The 15490-nt window shown below is 45.4% G+C and overlaps 2 protein-coding genes across 4 annotated transcripts in view; one reads left to right on the top strand and one right to left on the bottom strand.

The window, feature by feature from the left end:
* Window positions 1-3826, top strand: part of mgat5 (alpha-1,6-mannosylglycoprotein 6-beta-N-acetylglucosaminyltransferase) — a 52472-nt gene extending 48646 nt beyond the window's left edge. For all 3 annotated transcript variants that reach the window (XM_057027269.1, XM_057027268.1, XM_057027267.1), the window contains one exon: window positions 1285-3826. In XM_057027269.1, the coding sequence (XP_056883249.1) occupies window positions 1285-1483 (199 nt within the window). In that variant the 3' untranslated portion in view covers window positions 1484-3826. The remainder of the gene's footprint in view (window positions 1-1284) is intronic.
* LOC130522670 (transmembrane protein 163-like) lies at window positions 3755-15180 on the bottom strand. The gene is made up of 8 exons (XM_057027272.1): window positions 14832-15180; window positions 13795-13914; window positions 10439-10482; window positions 10272-10363; window positions 8891-8987; window positions 5916-6027; window positions 5546-5687; window positions 3755-5469 (listed from the first exon to the last, which is right to left on the bottom strand). Exons 1-8 carry the CDS (start codon window positions 15031-15033, stop codon window positions 5409-5411), a joined length of 870 nt encoding a protein of 289 aa, XP_056883252.1. The 5' UTR covers window positions 15034-15180; the 3' UTR covers window positions 3755-5408.
* Between the last annotated feature and the right edge of the window lie 310 nt (window positions 15181-15490).

Here is a 15490-nt window from a genome sequence, read left to right as displayed (position 1 = left end):
AGATCTGAACTGTCATGTGTGCGGAGTCCACTAGGTGGCAGCACAACAACAGTGTGTGTTCTTCCTTGGTGGTGAAATGGAAGGCTGCAACTTTCTTCACACTCACTCTTCACAGTTCCCCTCTAAAAAACGTTTTCCACATAATCAAAGTAGCTCTTACAAGTGCCAAACTCGTAAGAAACTGTTTACAAGTTATGGAATCTATTAAATGTGGTATTTGGTGTTGGTGTAACATCATATATTACTGTAACAAGTTACAGTAATATATTAGCTTTTGGCAGTAACGGAGTAATACAACACATTACTTTATTTTGGGATTATTCCAATACAGGCGGAAGTCTCGGTGCAGCAGAAAGAGTACTCATGCAATTTTGGACTTACCACAGAAACAGATTAGAGCCTCACACGAAGGTGCACTTTATGTGCTGCTGGGAGGCCGAGGGAATCCTCTGTGGTCGTAAATCAGTGCAGTCAAAAGAGCAGCCTCTCTTGATTTGCTGGTCAAATCAGCCGACCTTTATTTTTTACTGCACAATTAGCTGCTGCCAGAAGGTAAAAGCAATGAACTGTCAGCAAGGAGTGGTGGTCATAATGTTAATTTAATTAATAACCAGATGAAACATGGATGGTGGTATTCCCAACATGGTTGTTTACAGTCACAACTACTATGGAAAACTTAATGCACACTTTTTGAGTAATCCCATGTTAGACTGAAAAAAGTTGCTTTCCTTATATTTTAAAGATGAACCCATATATATATATACATACACACACACAACAATTAGTTCAATGTGATTCATTATTTGAAATGTCACTGAAATGTTACCTTTTTGTTAGATAAAAAGTGTTTTTGTCTCGTCATAAAGGCTTAATTGTTTAATGCCCTTATATAATTGTAATTCTATTAATGTTCACCACGACCTGCAGATGCTACATAGACTGTATCTGACTCCAATATAGCCCCCACCCAGTGTAATTATGAGGAACTACAGTTATTATTATTATTATATAATCCTTATTGTATTATTTGATATAAAAATATGTTGCTTGATTTTGCGATGCTGTGTCCCTAGCATTTATTTCAGTGAAAGTGAGTAAATTTATTAATCTAAACAGTAATATGGTAAAGTAACTTACATTAAATATATTACATTTTGGGAAGAGTCTGGAATATACCGACTAGATTTCAGCAGAGTACCACCAGAGGGCGCAGTTTGCGGTGTTTTTAAAACCCATTTAAAGATGACGGTAACCATGAGTGGATTCCATTTGTGTCTCTGTCAGGTTCGGTGCCGACTGTCAGACGGTGGAGTCCAGCGCAGACACGGTGGTCCCGGCCTACAGCCCCACCCGCCAACACTGCATCTTCCAGTCCGACCTGCTGCTGTTCAGTTGCGCCGGTGCCCACCCGACATTACAGCGCATCTGCCCTTGTCGTGACTACATGAAGGGACAGGTGGCGCTGTGCAAAGACTGCCTATAGCAGCATGGCGCCACCAGTGGGGGTGGCAGGATTTGGAGCATTGAACGAACATGAAAGCAGCTTCACGGAGCACGTGAGCGTTCACAGATCTCTCTCTCTCTGCTGAAGGACACATCGATCATATTTATTGTTTCCTAGCTGCTGCTTGAAACTGCTCTCGAGTGTTTCACCAGCAGCAAAGGGATTCATCTTTACAGCAGCAGGAGCTCATGCAGCCATGTTGGTATCAAGGAGCTGCGTCATAACAGGAAGCTGTTTGTCTGCAGCTCCAGGGCAGCAAAGAGACTCAAAATACCCCCATCAACCTAAACATGGTCCCAAGAGTTTCATCTTTAGGTAGGATTACACTGGACTGACACAGACACAGGGCGAAGAAAACCCCAGTTTTACACTGTAACCAATGTCTCTCTTCAGACTTGGTATGTAGATATCTAGACTTTTATTCTGAAAGAGCCGAGGCATCCTCCTCGATCTCTGTTGCCCCTTCGAGGACAGAAAAATGCAGTTGTGATTTCCTTTCTTGCTTTGATTGGGTTTTATTGAAAGCTACATTAGAGGTAGAGAACTGTAAACAAAGCGTTTGTGGCCAGTAAAGGGCAGGGAAACTGCTGTTGTTAGACTGTTTAGATATTCCCTCTGCAACACACACCAAGAGGAGGCTCGGGGGGGGGGGGGTGAAGGTCTGCAGCTTGTAGTGTCGTAGCATGTGGTGTTGTAGCCGGTAGGACGTGGTTGATGGCAGCAAACCTGTTATTAATCTTCAGAAGGTAGACACACGCCTCGTTATCGTTATGTCAGAGCTAAATTCATCTGATCATTCAGCTGTAAATCTGTGCAAACATGCCAACCAAGTGGTCCTGCTACCAGACTTTTTTTCTTTCGGTGGTAATCTCAATTTTAATTTACACACAGTTAAAAAAAACAACAACAAAAAAACAGTTTGTGTTGTAAATGAAAAAATTCCACTTTTCTAATCTGTTTTCTGAGTTTACCAGGATATAAACACTGTATATTGTTCATATGGGTTTTAAATCTCTTTATTTTGTATACAAATCTATATTGTTTTTTTTATTTAAAAAATGGGTGTCTTTTACTTTTTCCATAGCTTTTATTATTTATGAGTAATTTAAAAACAAAACAAGAATACTTAAAGTGTTTGAGTCAGAAGTCCAGATTCCATTCAGCTTCCTGCAGTTAAGTGAAGATAAAGTCTTCTCGCACGCATAATTGTCAAGCTTTTGTTGTTTTTAAGCTACATTTTTTGGGTTTGAATCTCTCCTGATTTCCTGAAGCTGGGCAGCAGTGGATAAATGACCTTTTTTTTATGCTCCGTCATCGAGCGACTTCGTCAAACCTCCGCGTTCGTCCCGTGTGGGTGTAATCCGCCTGTCTGCTCAAACATGTGCCTTTCACAGGGTTCTGTTTCCAACAGCGTGTTTATGCGTGTTCGCCGTGCGGCTCCCGGCCGCATAGATCGGCGTTTCTCAGCTCCTCGGAATGGATTTCTTTCATTTTTTATCTTTTTTTAAAAATTATTTTTCTTTGATTTCTCACAGTTGGTCGCTCAGGTTTAAAGCGGCGTGCTGATTGGCTGATCGCTGTTACCCATCAGTGGTTGCGTCATGAGAGGACCCACGTGTTCTCCATATGTGAGCTCTGCTGTCGTAGCGCACATCCTGTCAGTAGGGGTTCTGCTTGGATTATTGCCTTAAAATGATCATTCAACATTGATTTGTAGCTTTCCTAGTCGATAAATCTCATTTGCGGAGCAAAACCGCTGACTCGTAGGGACCGTTTTCAGCTGCAGATTAACAAACCATTGTTTTTGTGTGTGTGTGTGTGCGACCGATGTGATTTAATTGAGAAGAATCAGGTCTGTCAGCACAGATGGTTCACCGTGCTGCTCTTTTAATGAGATTTGTTGCACCTCAGAAAACAGAAAAGTATCTGATCCCATGATGAAAAAGCAGAAAGTCCCTTTGAAATCCCTGAAGAATTTGGACAATTTCTGTATTTAAAAGAAACACGACCATCTCTGTTTCTCCCTGTTTGGTTGTAGTAAAAAGCCTTATTCAGTTTCTGTTGTTCGGGTGTTAAAATTGGAAATCAGCTGTGTGTTCCTGAGGACAGGAACAATAACCATATCTGTAAACCTCAGCATTGAATGTCTGTTGTTTAAAAGAAGACGTGTATCTGTCTATTTTAAGGGGCCGTTACTCAAAAGCAGATCATCCAAACAGTGAAGAGTTGAAAAATACAGCGACAACATGGTGACTTTTCACGTTCTGTGACGAGGAGGAATATAACTTTATTTTTAAATAAACCTTTTTTTCTGTGACAAAAGGCTCAGATTCTGCTCTAATATTTGCACACCACAGCGATACAGATGCAGTATTTACACTGGTACAGTAAAATACAGGCCCACTGTGAGGGTGTCCAACATGTCTGAGTACAAAACCTGAGCCTGAAACATTTCAGGCTTATATGCAACTCCACACGTTAAAGACGCAGCACAGTGACACGTTAGTGTGCTCTTTGAACTAGTTTCACATCACAGTGTTACATTCAGGTACAGTCACTGCAGCAAACACCGTTCTCTCACACTCACTTTGTACACTCCAACACTGCAGGAAGATTAAGGCTTGGCAGCTTAAAAAAAAATGGAGGCAGGGAAAGATTTTTCCAGGCTGATGAAATGTTTTGACTGATAGTTAAATAGTTGCTGAACTTCTGGAAATTTGTGCTTTGATACAATTTCACATTTAAAATTTGAAGCCAGGGCTGGGTTTTCATTCATTTCTCTACAAACGCAAAACAAGGTTAATGGCCATTTACAATCAGACACATGTTAATTTTTTTTACAAATATTTAACTTAACCAATCAGCATTAACCCTGAAATCAAAGAGAGTGGAAGATAAAGCATTTCCAGCATCAAAACACACACTGGATTCCATGAAAGGGCCTGTGGGACCCTGCTGCTTCCTTTCTGGAGGTCTAGGCTGGAGCAGGTCAGCCGATGAGGCCAAAATCTCTGGCAATCCTCCAAATAACCAATCAGCAACTCTTTTCAAATAGTTTAAAATATGAGCAGCTTACTTTAAAAATTCTGACAGTAAAAACACATCCTTGTTTTTAAATGTAGTTAAATATACTTAGGAGTTGCAGTTACGCCTTCTTGACAGCAGATGGCAGAAAACGCACATGTACATTTCTAAGTTGTTTCAGTGCGGAAGCTGTTAAAACAGACTATTGTCTGCTTGTTCCCGTGAAACCGACAGTCAGGTGAGTTTTTACGGAAAACATGTTGTACCGTGTGTTTGTGTGTGTGTATGTGTGTGTGCATGTGTGTGTGTTGGTCACCGCTCTGCCAAATGGTCCTTGTTCTATAAATAAGACGGAGATGCCATCCATTTATGCTCTGCCAGCTACATCAACGACACCCGTCAGTTTGCACAGGGACATTTTATAGCACAGCTGAACAAAGGCCTCAAGGAACCCTGGGAAAAAAACAGACGGCTGTGTTTAGACAGGGCGCTTTAGTGGAAAAGAGGTATAGTACATGGACTTGCTGAACAGAAGTTGAGTGAAAGTCGCCCTTCAGGAGTTCAAATGCCATAATGTCCACAATACAGTAGTCTGCAACTCCCTCTTTAAAATGGCCAAATGGAGAAATGGATAAAAAGTGTCCTGTCTGCTGATAAGACGTACATATCTATATTTATACTGTACATAAAACTGTAAAACATTTAAAAGGTGCTTGCTGCTGTCATCACTGGCCCAGATCCTCAGTCCAGATGTATGTATGAGAAAACTGTACAAATGCTGAAACCTCTGTCGGCACCTCCAGGGTGTCTGGGCACACGGGGAGGGGGGGGGACACCTCATCCTCCCTTGTCCCTCCAAAACCCCCCATTCTCCACCCTGTCACTCAAAGCGCTCATAATTCCTGGTCTGACGGATCCGCGGGATCATGTCCAGCAGGAGCCTGTGAGAAGGGAAAAGAGCTGATACAGGTAGCAAAGATGCCCCCCCCCCTCCTCTCCCCCCACCACCCCACTTACTTGACTCCATAAGCGAGGATGATCAGACCTATGAGGACTCCTATTGTTCCATCCAGATACCAGACTTTAGGTTCCTGCTTGAACACTTCTGCACTGATGAGGATGGAGAATCCCATGACTCCGCCCACCAGGGAGTTAAACCCTGGAAAACACCACAACAATCTGATGTTCTGATTGTTTTTGGAGTCTTGGTGTTGAAATTCATCCCTCAGGCATCTTAGAAAAGTCAGACTGATGTGCAGGTTTGAGGGTTTGTGTCCCAAGACACTGGATTTCTATTCAACATCTGGATCAGGAACCTGGAAGTGTCGGTCTTTGTCCAAATATTCAAGCTAAAACATGCGCGGGAAACCCATTTCCGTGCACATACCATCGGTAATGAGGGCTCGGCTCGTCAGCACTTTGCCGAGCATGAACTTGATGACGGCCAGGATGATGCAGATCAATCCGCTGACGATAGACACGCTGAACAGGAAACCATCCTGAGAGGAGTGTAGACCACAGCACAGGGAGAGCAGGTTAAAACGAGCGTGAGTGGATTTGTTTGGTTGATTATCGTCACTGAAGAGCACTTCATTTGTGTTAAACGTGTAAAAATGAGCTGTGGCTCAGGATGATAAAGAGGAACCGAGCCCACGATGCGGCGTTGGTCTGGCCAGCTCCGCCCCCAGAGTGAACCCAGCCTGGTGCGTAAATCTGGCTTCCTCATCAACCCCACCTCCTCTCTGCAGGAATATTTGTCACTCCCAATTTTCTTCCTCTACGTTCCCCACGATTAGCTCTGTCGGATCAAACACCGCCTCCGTTTTGATTCTGTTTGGGTTTCGACCCTCCCGAATCTTCCCCCTTTGAGTTTTGCTGCCAAGAACAGCAACAAAAAGCACAAAACGCAGAGGCATCACTGACTGATGGAGGACATGAAGGGAGAGAGGGAGAGCGCTGCAGAGCTCTGGCTCCTCTGCGGCAGCATTAATATTGCACTATGGTCCCGGAGCCAGAAAAATCTACTCAAAGACAAGGATGATGGAGAGGAAAAAAGGCAGCTGCATAACAGCTCCAGTCGGGCTGTGCCTCAGCTGTGAAAATGAAATCTAAACAGCACATTACCCAGAGTATAACAAACCAGGGGTGAGTCCAAATACCAGCAAGACCAGTGTGACCAGAGGAAGCCACTGGAGCTCCACGGGGATTCATCCTGCTCCCATATCTGCTTAGATATTAACCCTGTGTCATTAATACGGAATCCAGCTTAAACAATGACAGAAGATCAGAATCAAGACAGCGGAAGAGTTGAATAAATAGGGAGGACAGGCAGCACCGATACCCCCATTAAGGACAAGGACAAGGACAAGGACAAGGAGGAGCTGGTTGAATCCTGATGTGTTTGTCAGTATTTGTTCACTGCGAGCTTTACTAACACCACCTTTCTGTGGTGCTGACAGATGTTGGGCAGAGCTGTTAAATGCAATGAAAGACGCCGTGGGAATTCCTTCTGATCAATATTCGGCTGAGCTCGTCCCCGGGAGACGGCAGCGAACGCACGCAGGCGGAGCTGGTTACGGGGGCCCCGTCCTGATTGGGAACACGGGGCGACGCTTCCACCAGACACTCAAAGCCCTAAATATGAAGCAGCGTCCAAGCGTTTGCTCTTGAGGGGGGAGAGAAGCGCAGGCAGAAACTTAAACAAAAAAGGCTTAACAGGTTTGTCAACCCCATGAGGACAACACACTGACTTTGTTAATTACTACACAGTGATGCTGTTTCAGCTGCTGCTCATCCAGGAGGAAGAGGGGGCGAGTTGGACCAGAGACCGCTGCAGCAGGAGAAGCATGCACGGCAGCAGAGGAGCAGGCCGTCTCTGATAAACACAGTCTGTCTGCCTCGCCGGCGCTCCCACAGTCAGTCTGGTGATGCTCTGGCCCTCCCCCCTCCCTTCTGAGGCTCCATGTGGGGAGATGGAAAAACACAGCCGGGCTGATAAATCAATAACGGATCTCCGCAGCTAATTGGATCGGGAGCTCAAGAGAGCCGCAGAGGCTGTTTGAGACACTTCTCATCATTTCTCTCCTGACGCTGGATGCAGACTATGAGAACGTCAACAATAGCATGAAAGTTCCTCCAGCGTCCAAGCAGAGCAAACACACGTATGCATATCGTGGGTTTTATTTTGGCTGGAGCAGATGATTTGAGACTAACTGAATATTGGCTGATCTGTCGCTACAGTGACATAATTCCTGCGCATTCAACATAAACAGATATAAATGTGATTAAATTAATAGATGGATAACAAACATCACTATGGTGCAAACTGTTGACACATCTAAAAACAGTGAATTTTGAAAAGAGTTTGTGAGCTATGCCGCAGTCCACCACTAGGGGCGCCAGTCTTTGTTTACAAAGCTCAGGCATGCAGCATTTTGATCCGACGGCTCGGAAGTCAGATGATAAAATAGAAATTAAAATTGAAATTTTTACACTCAATTGAAACTGAAACTGCCGTTTTAATGAAAAAAAAAAATCGTGACCGCCCTGAGCAGCAGTAATCTCAACAATTCAGCCATCGCGCTTGCATATTAATTCATTACTGCCTCACGTTCGACGGTGTTTCTGAGACGAGTACTATTGCCAGGCAACGGGGTGATGAGGCTATTTCAGAAAGTGAGAATCCTCATGAGCGTTCACACCTGAGAGCAGTAACAACGCCGTCACACGTTCACACACGTTCACACACGTCAAAGGGAGAAAAAAAAAAGAAGTTCAGTTTGTTCGATCTGTATCAGCGGAATCTAAAAACCTGAGCTGGATTTATTGACTTCTTCTGATTAGAGGCAAGATTGCGGTTAGAAACAGCCAAAACGGGAAAAACCAAACAAGTCTGTAACATCTGTCTGCATGTTGTTTATCCTGGAGTCTGAGAAAAACACTCCGATTTTGATAAGATATTATTAGACACAGACATGGGGTGGACGGGGATTTCTGGTTTTATTCGGGACTGAGTGAAATCCTTGACTCTGGCTGTTGGATGCATCCTGGTCAGATGGAGCCTTTTTTTTTTACAATCTGGCATTAAAAGCAGCAGCAAATTCCACCAGAAATCTGATTATAAACCAGACTTTGGGCCTAAATTCAGGATTCTGACCTGAGAGGCGGATAAGACTTTTAATTGACCCAGTTTTAATGTTTAGCTGACAGTAATAATGCAACACACGCAGAATGTTGCTTATTTCCCTCCAGTGTTGAATGGCTGATATAATCTGTCCCATATGGTTGATGCTTTAATCCAAATCTCTCATATAAATCTAAATCTGACCCCGGCAGCATATTCAGACATTTCCCGATACTTACGACTTCAGGCAGCAGCTTGGTAGCCAGGTCGTGAATGGCCTTACCCAGAATGCACATGGAAGACAGGATGAAAATCACACCTAGGATGGCGCAGGCTCTGTAGTGGAGGAGAGGAAGGACCGATCAAGTCTTGCTCAGCTCCACTGAGTACAGGCAGGAGGCAAGTTAAAAGGAATGACATGACCTCATAGAGCTGATCAAGTATGGAGAGCATCTCCACGCTGCGGCTGTTTTTCAAACCATCGCACTCATTTTCATAAATTTACACACTGCTGACCTCATTCTGGGCATATTTTGATGCCGTGCTGTTTCCATATTTAACAAACATAACAGGGAGGGAATGTCTGTGAGGATCCTTGGGGAATCTCTGAGAGAACCTGGAAAATAGGTTCCAAGTTCTGTATTTTTGTCCAATAACGCCAATACGTACACCTTGATACAAGTATGCTAGCGTACATGCCAGGATGGTTTAAAACGTCTGAATGGCTGATAAATGTGTGACACCAGCGAGTGAGCTGAGGCCCTTTCGGCAGCTGCAGATGTCCAATTAACAAAGCCCAGAGGGAGCCGAGAGTGGCCGCAGCATATGTGCCGGTCATGCATGGCCACCGAAGCCTCTTTAATTCTGAAGGCTGCTCTCCAGCCATGCTTGGTGATCAGGGCTTCCGCCGATGAGGTAACCACGGCAACGCCAGACATCTATTCAGGAAGTCCACAGCAGGACACGCACATAGAAACACAGACACCCACGCGCGCGCACACACGCTCACTCAGGAAGCGTTCTACCTGCTCCCGTGGGCCTGTCAGGTGCAGCGGATGTAATCATCCTCGCCTGTTGACCAACAATGATCAAAACAACAACAGCAGCTTCAACAGCAACACAAACAATCGAGTCAAGTGGAGGAACACATCCATCCAGCCTCAGGTGCATTGTGCGATAACAGCTCGAGATTGATGCATATTTTCATCCGGCTTCACGACCCTAATTCGTCTTGTTTTGACATCTCAAACTGGTTACCTTGGCAACTGCTATAGCCCTCACTCTGGGCAAAAATGCCAGAAGTACTGCCATATATAGTACGGCACTATATAGTATGTCAACACTATAGTGTTGACATACTAGTGCAGGATAGTGTGGGTGCTTCCGAGTGCCTGCTCACTTTCTGTGTGTTTGTGTGTCCATGTTTACTTGTGAGTCCAGTGGCAATTGTAATAACTCAGTCAAGCCAGTTACTGCCAGAGCAACTTCCTGAACTTTGTCCGAGTTCTCCAATTAAAAGCTCATGGGACTTGACAAAGGCCCTCCATCTAAAACCGACTGTGCAAATATCATTTTTATGATAAGACCTGGCCGCTGGGCCTGACTTTCGGCTGTACTTACATGTATTCACGGTGAGCTGAGTGGACAGCTGCGGCGTTGCCGTACCGCCACAGAACTATGACCGACGACAGCACATCCAGAGTGGCGTCAAACTACAGAGAGAGAGAGGGAGAGAGAAATCAGTCTCAATGATGAGCTACTGTCGATGTAAAACAGTGGAGACTTACAGCAAATCCAAAAGCTGAGGCGCTGTGACGCATGACGGAAACAGCTGGAAGGAAATGGAGAAAACAGCTAATGAGAAAAGACTGTAAAATTCCCTACAGTTTGTCTCCCACCTTTAACGTCATTTTAGAATAGATATAAAATAAAGCACCACTTGGATCGGGGGGCCCTGTTCATCACTGGAGTTTAACAGATGTGCTTGTGTTTCGGGGGGATTTTTCTCCCACGTGCAGCGAAGGTGAGGCCACCTGATGGTGCTGCCTTTGATGGTGGTTCTGCAGCAGGGAAGGGAAGGAGGGCAGGATGATGAAACGAACCAGAGATGCAGATAGATAGGAGGGGAGGAATCCTCTCGTCTCCACCCAGGGTTTATTTTTAGCAAGACTCACTGGGGACCGGCAACTTGCCTCAGCTCTGAATGCAGAAGCACTCTGGTCTCTCTTTCTCTGCACTCCCCCCTTAGTTGCTAAGCAGAACCACAAATTCATCGTTCAGCCATTCCCCTTTCTCCTTCCCACTTTTAACACCGTTTCTTGGGTCGGCGACGCTCTTCCACTTCAGCCCAAACCTCAAAAAAGCAGCTGGAGTCGGCGCTGCCCTCTGATTCCTTGGCAAACACAATTGGTGGGGCTTTTTTTGTTGTTTTTTTTACAATATCTGAGGTCTGCAGCCCCACAGAGGCATTAACAATCGACACCAACACCTCCTGCCAGCCTTCCTCATCACTCCTGAAGACCGCACATGTTCTCGAGGACAGGATTACAAAGATGGATGGTTGTTTTTGTATTAAAAAAAAGCAAAACTGCAGAGCTCATGTCTTATGAAAAGATTTATGCAGCAGCAAATGCTCATTGACAGCTGTTGAAATGAAAGAAAATAGAGTAGGAGGGGGTGTGGGGACGCCACTGTGTGTCATCTAAAGATTGACATAATGAAGCACAAGTGCTCTTTTGTTTACATGTCAACTGCGCTTGTCTGAGCACAAAAAACAAAGCTTTTCTCATGCGAGACTGACGGCTTCATTCTAAAAATCGACTCTCACATCAAGGAAACAGTCTCCATCCACTGCACCAGTGGGAATTCTATTGTTTGGGATGTTCTGGGTGCTTAAAGGATCCTGGTCTGCTCCCTCTCACTCATCCTACCTTCCCTGCTCTCCTCCTACTTCCTTCCTTAGGAGCAGAAACAAAAAGGAAAGAAAAATGTGTCAATTAATCTGCGGTGGTACTGCAGTGGTGTAAACTCTCAGCCCAACGGCGCCTAATTGGTTCCCAAGAAAGCTGGTCGGGTGTCAGCGGAGAAGGAGCTCCTGCGTCACCGCTCACTCCGTGAGTTTCTGGTCTCCTGGTCCCCCTGCTCGTCCCTGCACGTCACATGTGAAGGGGAGATCAAAACACCATTCGGGCTCGGCTGGATTATTGGAGCCACTGCAACATTTTGCCGTTCCGGTTGTTTTTACATTTGGCCGAATGACGGTGTTGATCTCTGCACGTTGGTGCACCAAAACTGCACCAAAACTCCTCTACAATCAAAAAGTTCTGGGTGAAACTCAGCTTTAACTATTATTTAAATGTCTGCTAAGCTACTAATCAATTAGCTTAGATACATTTCTAATACAGTGAGTAGAAACAGTTTTTATTTTTCATCAGATTTCTTAAAAGATATATTTAATCTAAATATGAGTAGATGAGCTGTCCTGGGTATTATGCTAAAGCCGTCCTGGCACCATCGACATTTAATACACGCACGTTACATCCTTGCTCTTGGCAACAGGGGAAGCAAGAATGATTGAGCCTGACCAGAGCCACTCGACTTCAGCATCATAAGTATATCTGGTACGCATCAGAGAGTGGGGGGATTAGAGATCACCTGTGCAGGAGTGTGCTTCAGAATAAAGAGTCTGCAGGACACCGCGCCAGGCCCGCTGAGGCAGTCCTGTACGCCAGGTGCGTCAGCTCTATTACTCCTGTAAAGTTCTGTCCAAGTGTCATCGGTGCTGCCTGAAAGAACCAACTTTCACACAAGACTGTCGCTGCTCAAAGGACTCGAACAAGATGCTTCAGTTGTGAAAAAAAAGAAAAAAAGGTTCTTATTTACTGTGAGCTTCACAGCTGAGTACACAGGATAAACACAAGTGATGGGTTTATAGGCCGTTTTAACAAGAGTTCCTTCTAACAGTGTCAATCCAACAGGATGTTCGTTCTAAAGAGGCTTCATGCAGCTTCAAGTAAAATCATGGCGGCTCTCGTGTGTTCGCCTGCTGGGAAAATTAAACAGACTAGCAGCGATATCAATTATTCCTACTGGTAATGTTGTACAAAGGTTAGACTCAGTCACACATTTGCATTATTAATATCAACAGCAGCTGCATATGAGCAGCACTAGGTCCAAATCGCACACACACACACACACACACACACACTTGTCTCTGTGGGATTTTTTCTAGATCATCTCAGGGAACTTGCTGACCTGAACTGAAACTCAGTTCTAACCTCAAGCATCAAATACTCCAAAATAAGGATTTGGTACTTGTAAATGTTGTGTGTGTGTGTGTGTGTGTGTGTGTGTGTGTGTGTGTGTGTGTGTGTGTGTGTGTGTGTGTGTGTGTGTGTGTGTGTTGTGATGCAGGAATGTTCTGTGACTCTGCAGAGTGCCTTTTACCAGAACTGAAAGAGGCAGCAAAGTTAAAAAAAAAATAAAATAAAAAAAAGCTGTGTGAAGGTCAGAAAAGCATCCTGACTCAAAAACATTTTCACAAACCTGGAGCCAAAAGCTCAACTGTGACCACAGGAAAACCAATCAAATCATGACTCTGAAATCACATTTTCAAGACCAGTTAGTCTCCACATAGCAACGATTAATGTCTGGCGTGACTCTGCGTTAGTCCCCTCATTCATCTCCGTTCCCTTCTGAAGTTCAAACAAACTCAAAGACATGAAGAGGAGGAGGAAGACTCACTCCATCCTGGTCCCACGTCTGCATTAACTTTTTATTTGCCGTCACTTTTGCAAGTGACGGCAAATAATCTGAGGTGATTGCAGAAGACATTTTCTGACACAACCTGCAAACCTCTAATTTCACAGAGTGAAACCAGGATGAGGCAAGATCAAGAGGTTCAGACTGAACTGTAGAATCAGGCTGCAGGACCTACTGAGGCCTCAGACCTAATGAGCCTGCACACGCTCGCTGATCTCTGAGCAGCAAACGCCACAGTAAAGAACAACCCCGTCCTTTGACTGAAGGTCCAAGCAGCAGCCTGCAGAACCTTTCTGCACTGTTTTTGTTTTCATTTCTTTCCCAAAAATGTAAAAAGCGCCACATCCGGGGAGACGGAGGACTCATGAAAGGAGACACTCACTGAAAGCGACGATGGCCAGGATGATGGTGACTGCTATGGACACCCAGGAAACCCACAGAGCTTTCTTGCGGTAACTCTGCGCCTCGTGAGGCTTCAGACGCATACTGCTCTCCAAAAGACCTGCGGACGACAACAGATGGAACACTGCCAACGCGTACATGGGAACACAGCTTTGGGTTCTACCTCAGAACCCTTTGGACCTATTGTGAAGGAAGAGTGTGTCTGCTGAGGAGGACAGCGCCTGATGGGACAGGATGTGAACGTTGGCGAAGTCACTTACACTTCCTCTGCTGTGAGTCAATGATCACGCCGTCATAGTAACAGACAATCCAACGGTTGTTGGGCCATTACCATGACTGCGAGATTCCAGCATTGCTTTAAATGAAACCATGTGAGCCGTGTGGCAGAGAAATGTTGGTGGAAAAACACGCGGAACATGACAAGAAGTCTGATTAAACGCTGGCGCTGCTGCTGTTGCTGAGCAGTCTGGGGGAGGGGGGGGGGGGACAGCAGATCCTTATCAGGCATTTGTTTGTTCAATTTAAAGGCAAAATGGGTTTCTGTCATCTTTTGTCATTTCGAGGGTGCATTCTCAAATTTGTTGCCATCGTTAAAATAATTTATGCATGTATAAGGAACCTTTTATGCTGCCCCCCTATCTTTTCTTTTACAGAGTTGAATTATCCCCCCTGGTGTTTTGGGGGTGCATGGACACTTACTGCTGCGCCATATTAAAGACATTGAACACCTGCTTCTGTTTAAATGGCTGCCCGCATGCATCCACAAAACCTGTAATCTCAGCAGAAGAAAGTAGATAAATACACTGAAGGGGCCAAATCTGCGTTTCAAATGCAAAGCTTTTCCAATGATTCCTCCTGCTGGATCATGAGCCACAGCTGCAAAAGTATGGATGTTCCAGCTGTACAACACAAGCAGACTTGTTTATGTGTCCATGTTGCGCAGGAACAACCAGCAGCCGCGGTATTACGCACGGAGTGCGCCATGGCGACGGGCCGTCTGAAAGTTTCACCGCCTACCTCGGTCGTCGACACTGTCTGTTATCTTCATCTCCTGGTCCATCTTGAAACCTTCCTCCTGACTTGCTGTGCTGGGCTGCTGCGCTTGTTGCTCCGGCTGCTGGATGTTTTCCTGCCGGCACTGACCGTTCACCGCCGTGGGGTCCAAGACTAAAACCCCGTCCGGGACGGCGGTGGAGTCTGGCGGTGCGGAGTCCGTCATGTTCTCGGATGGTTACGGTTCCAATGAGGCGCTCCAGAAATGTCGCACCTGGGTGAGACAGACAGGGAGAGAGCCGGCGAGGGGAGGAGTGAGGGAGACACCTCGCGCGGCAGCGGGTCCGGTTGCGCCAAACACCACAAGAGAAACGAAACAGCACCGGAAATTAAAGGAAGTATCCTTCAAAATAAAAGTTCATTTGATACCCGACTAGACACCAGACTTCCTAAACCGCAGTACGTCTGAATTTAACACGTAGTAATTATTTTGAAGGAGGTAACAGGAAGTAGAATGTCCACATTAATGCGTGCGCTGCGCGCATCAATGTGGACCAGAGACTTGAGTCAATATTCACCGCAGCCTCACGACGTGGTGAGAATGATCTACCACACATGGACTCTAATTACTATGGCGCTGGAATTCCGGCGACCTCGCCACGCACGTCGTGGAGGCGCGCACC

The sequence above is a fragment of the Takifugu flavidus genome, chromosome 3, assembly GCF_003711565.1.
Source record: "Takifugu flavidus isolate HTHZ2018 chromosome 3, ASM371156v2, whole genome shotgun sequence".
Lineage (NCBI taxonomy): Eukaryota > Metazoa > Chordata > Actinopteri > Tetraodontiformes > Tetraodontidae > Takifugu > Takifugu flavidus.
This window is presented reverse-complemented; position numbering and strand designations above follow the sequence as displayed.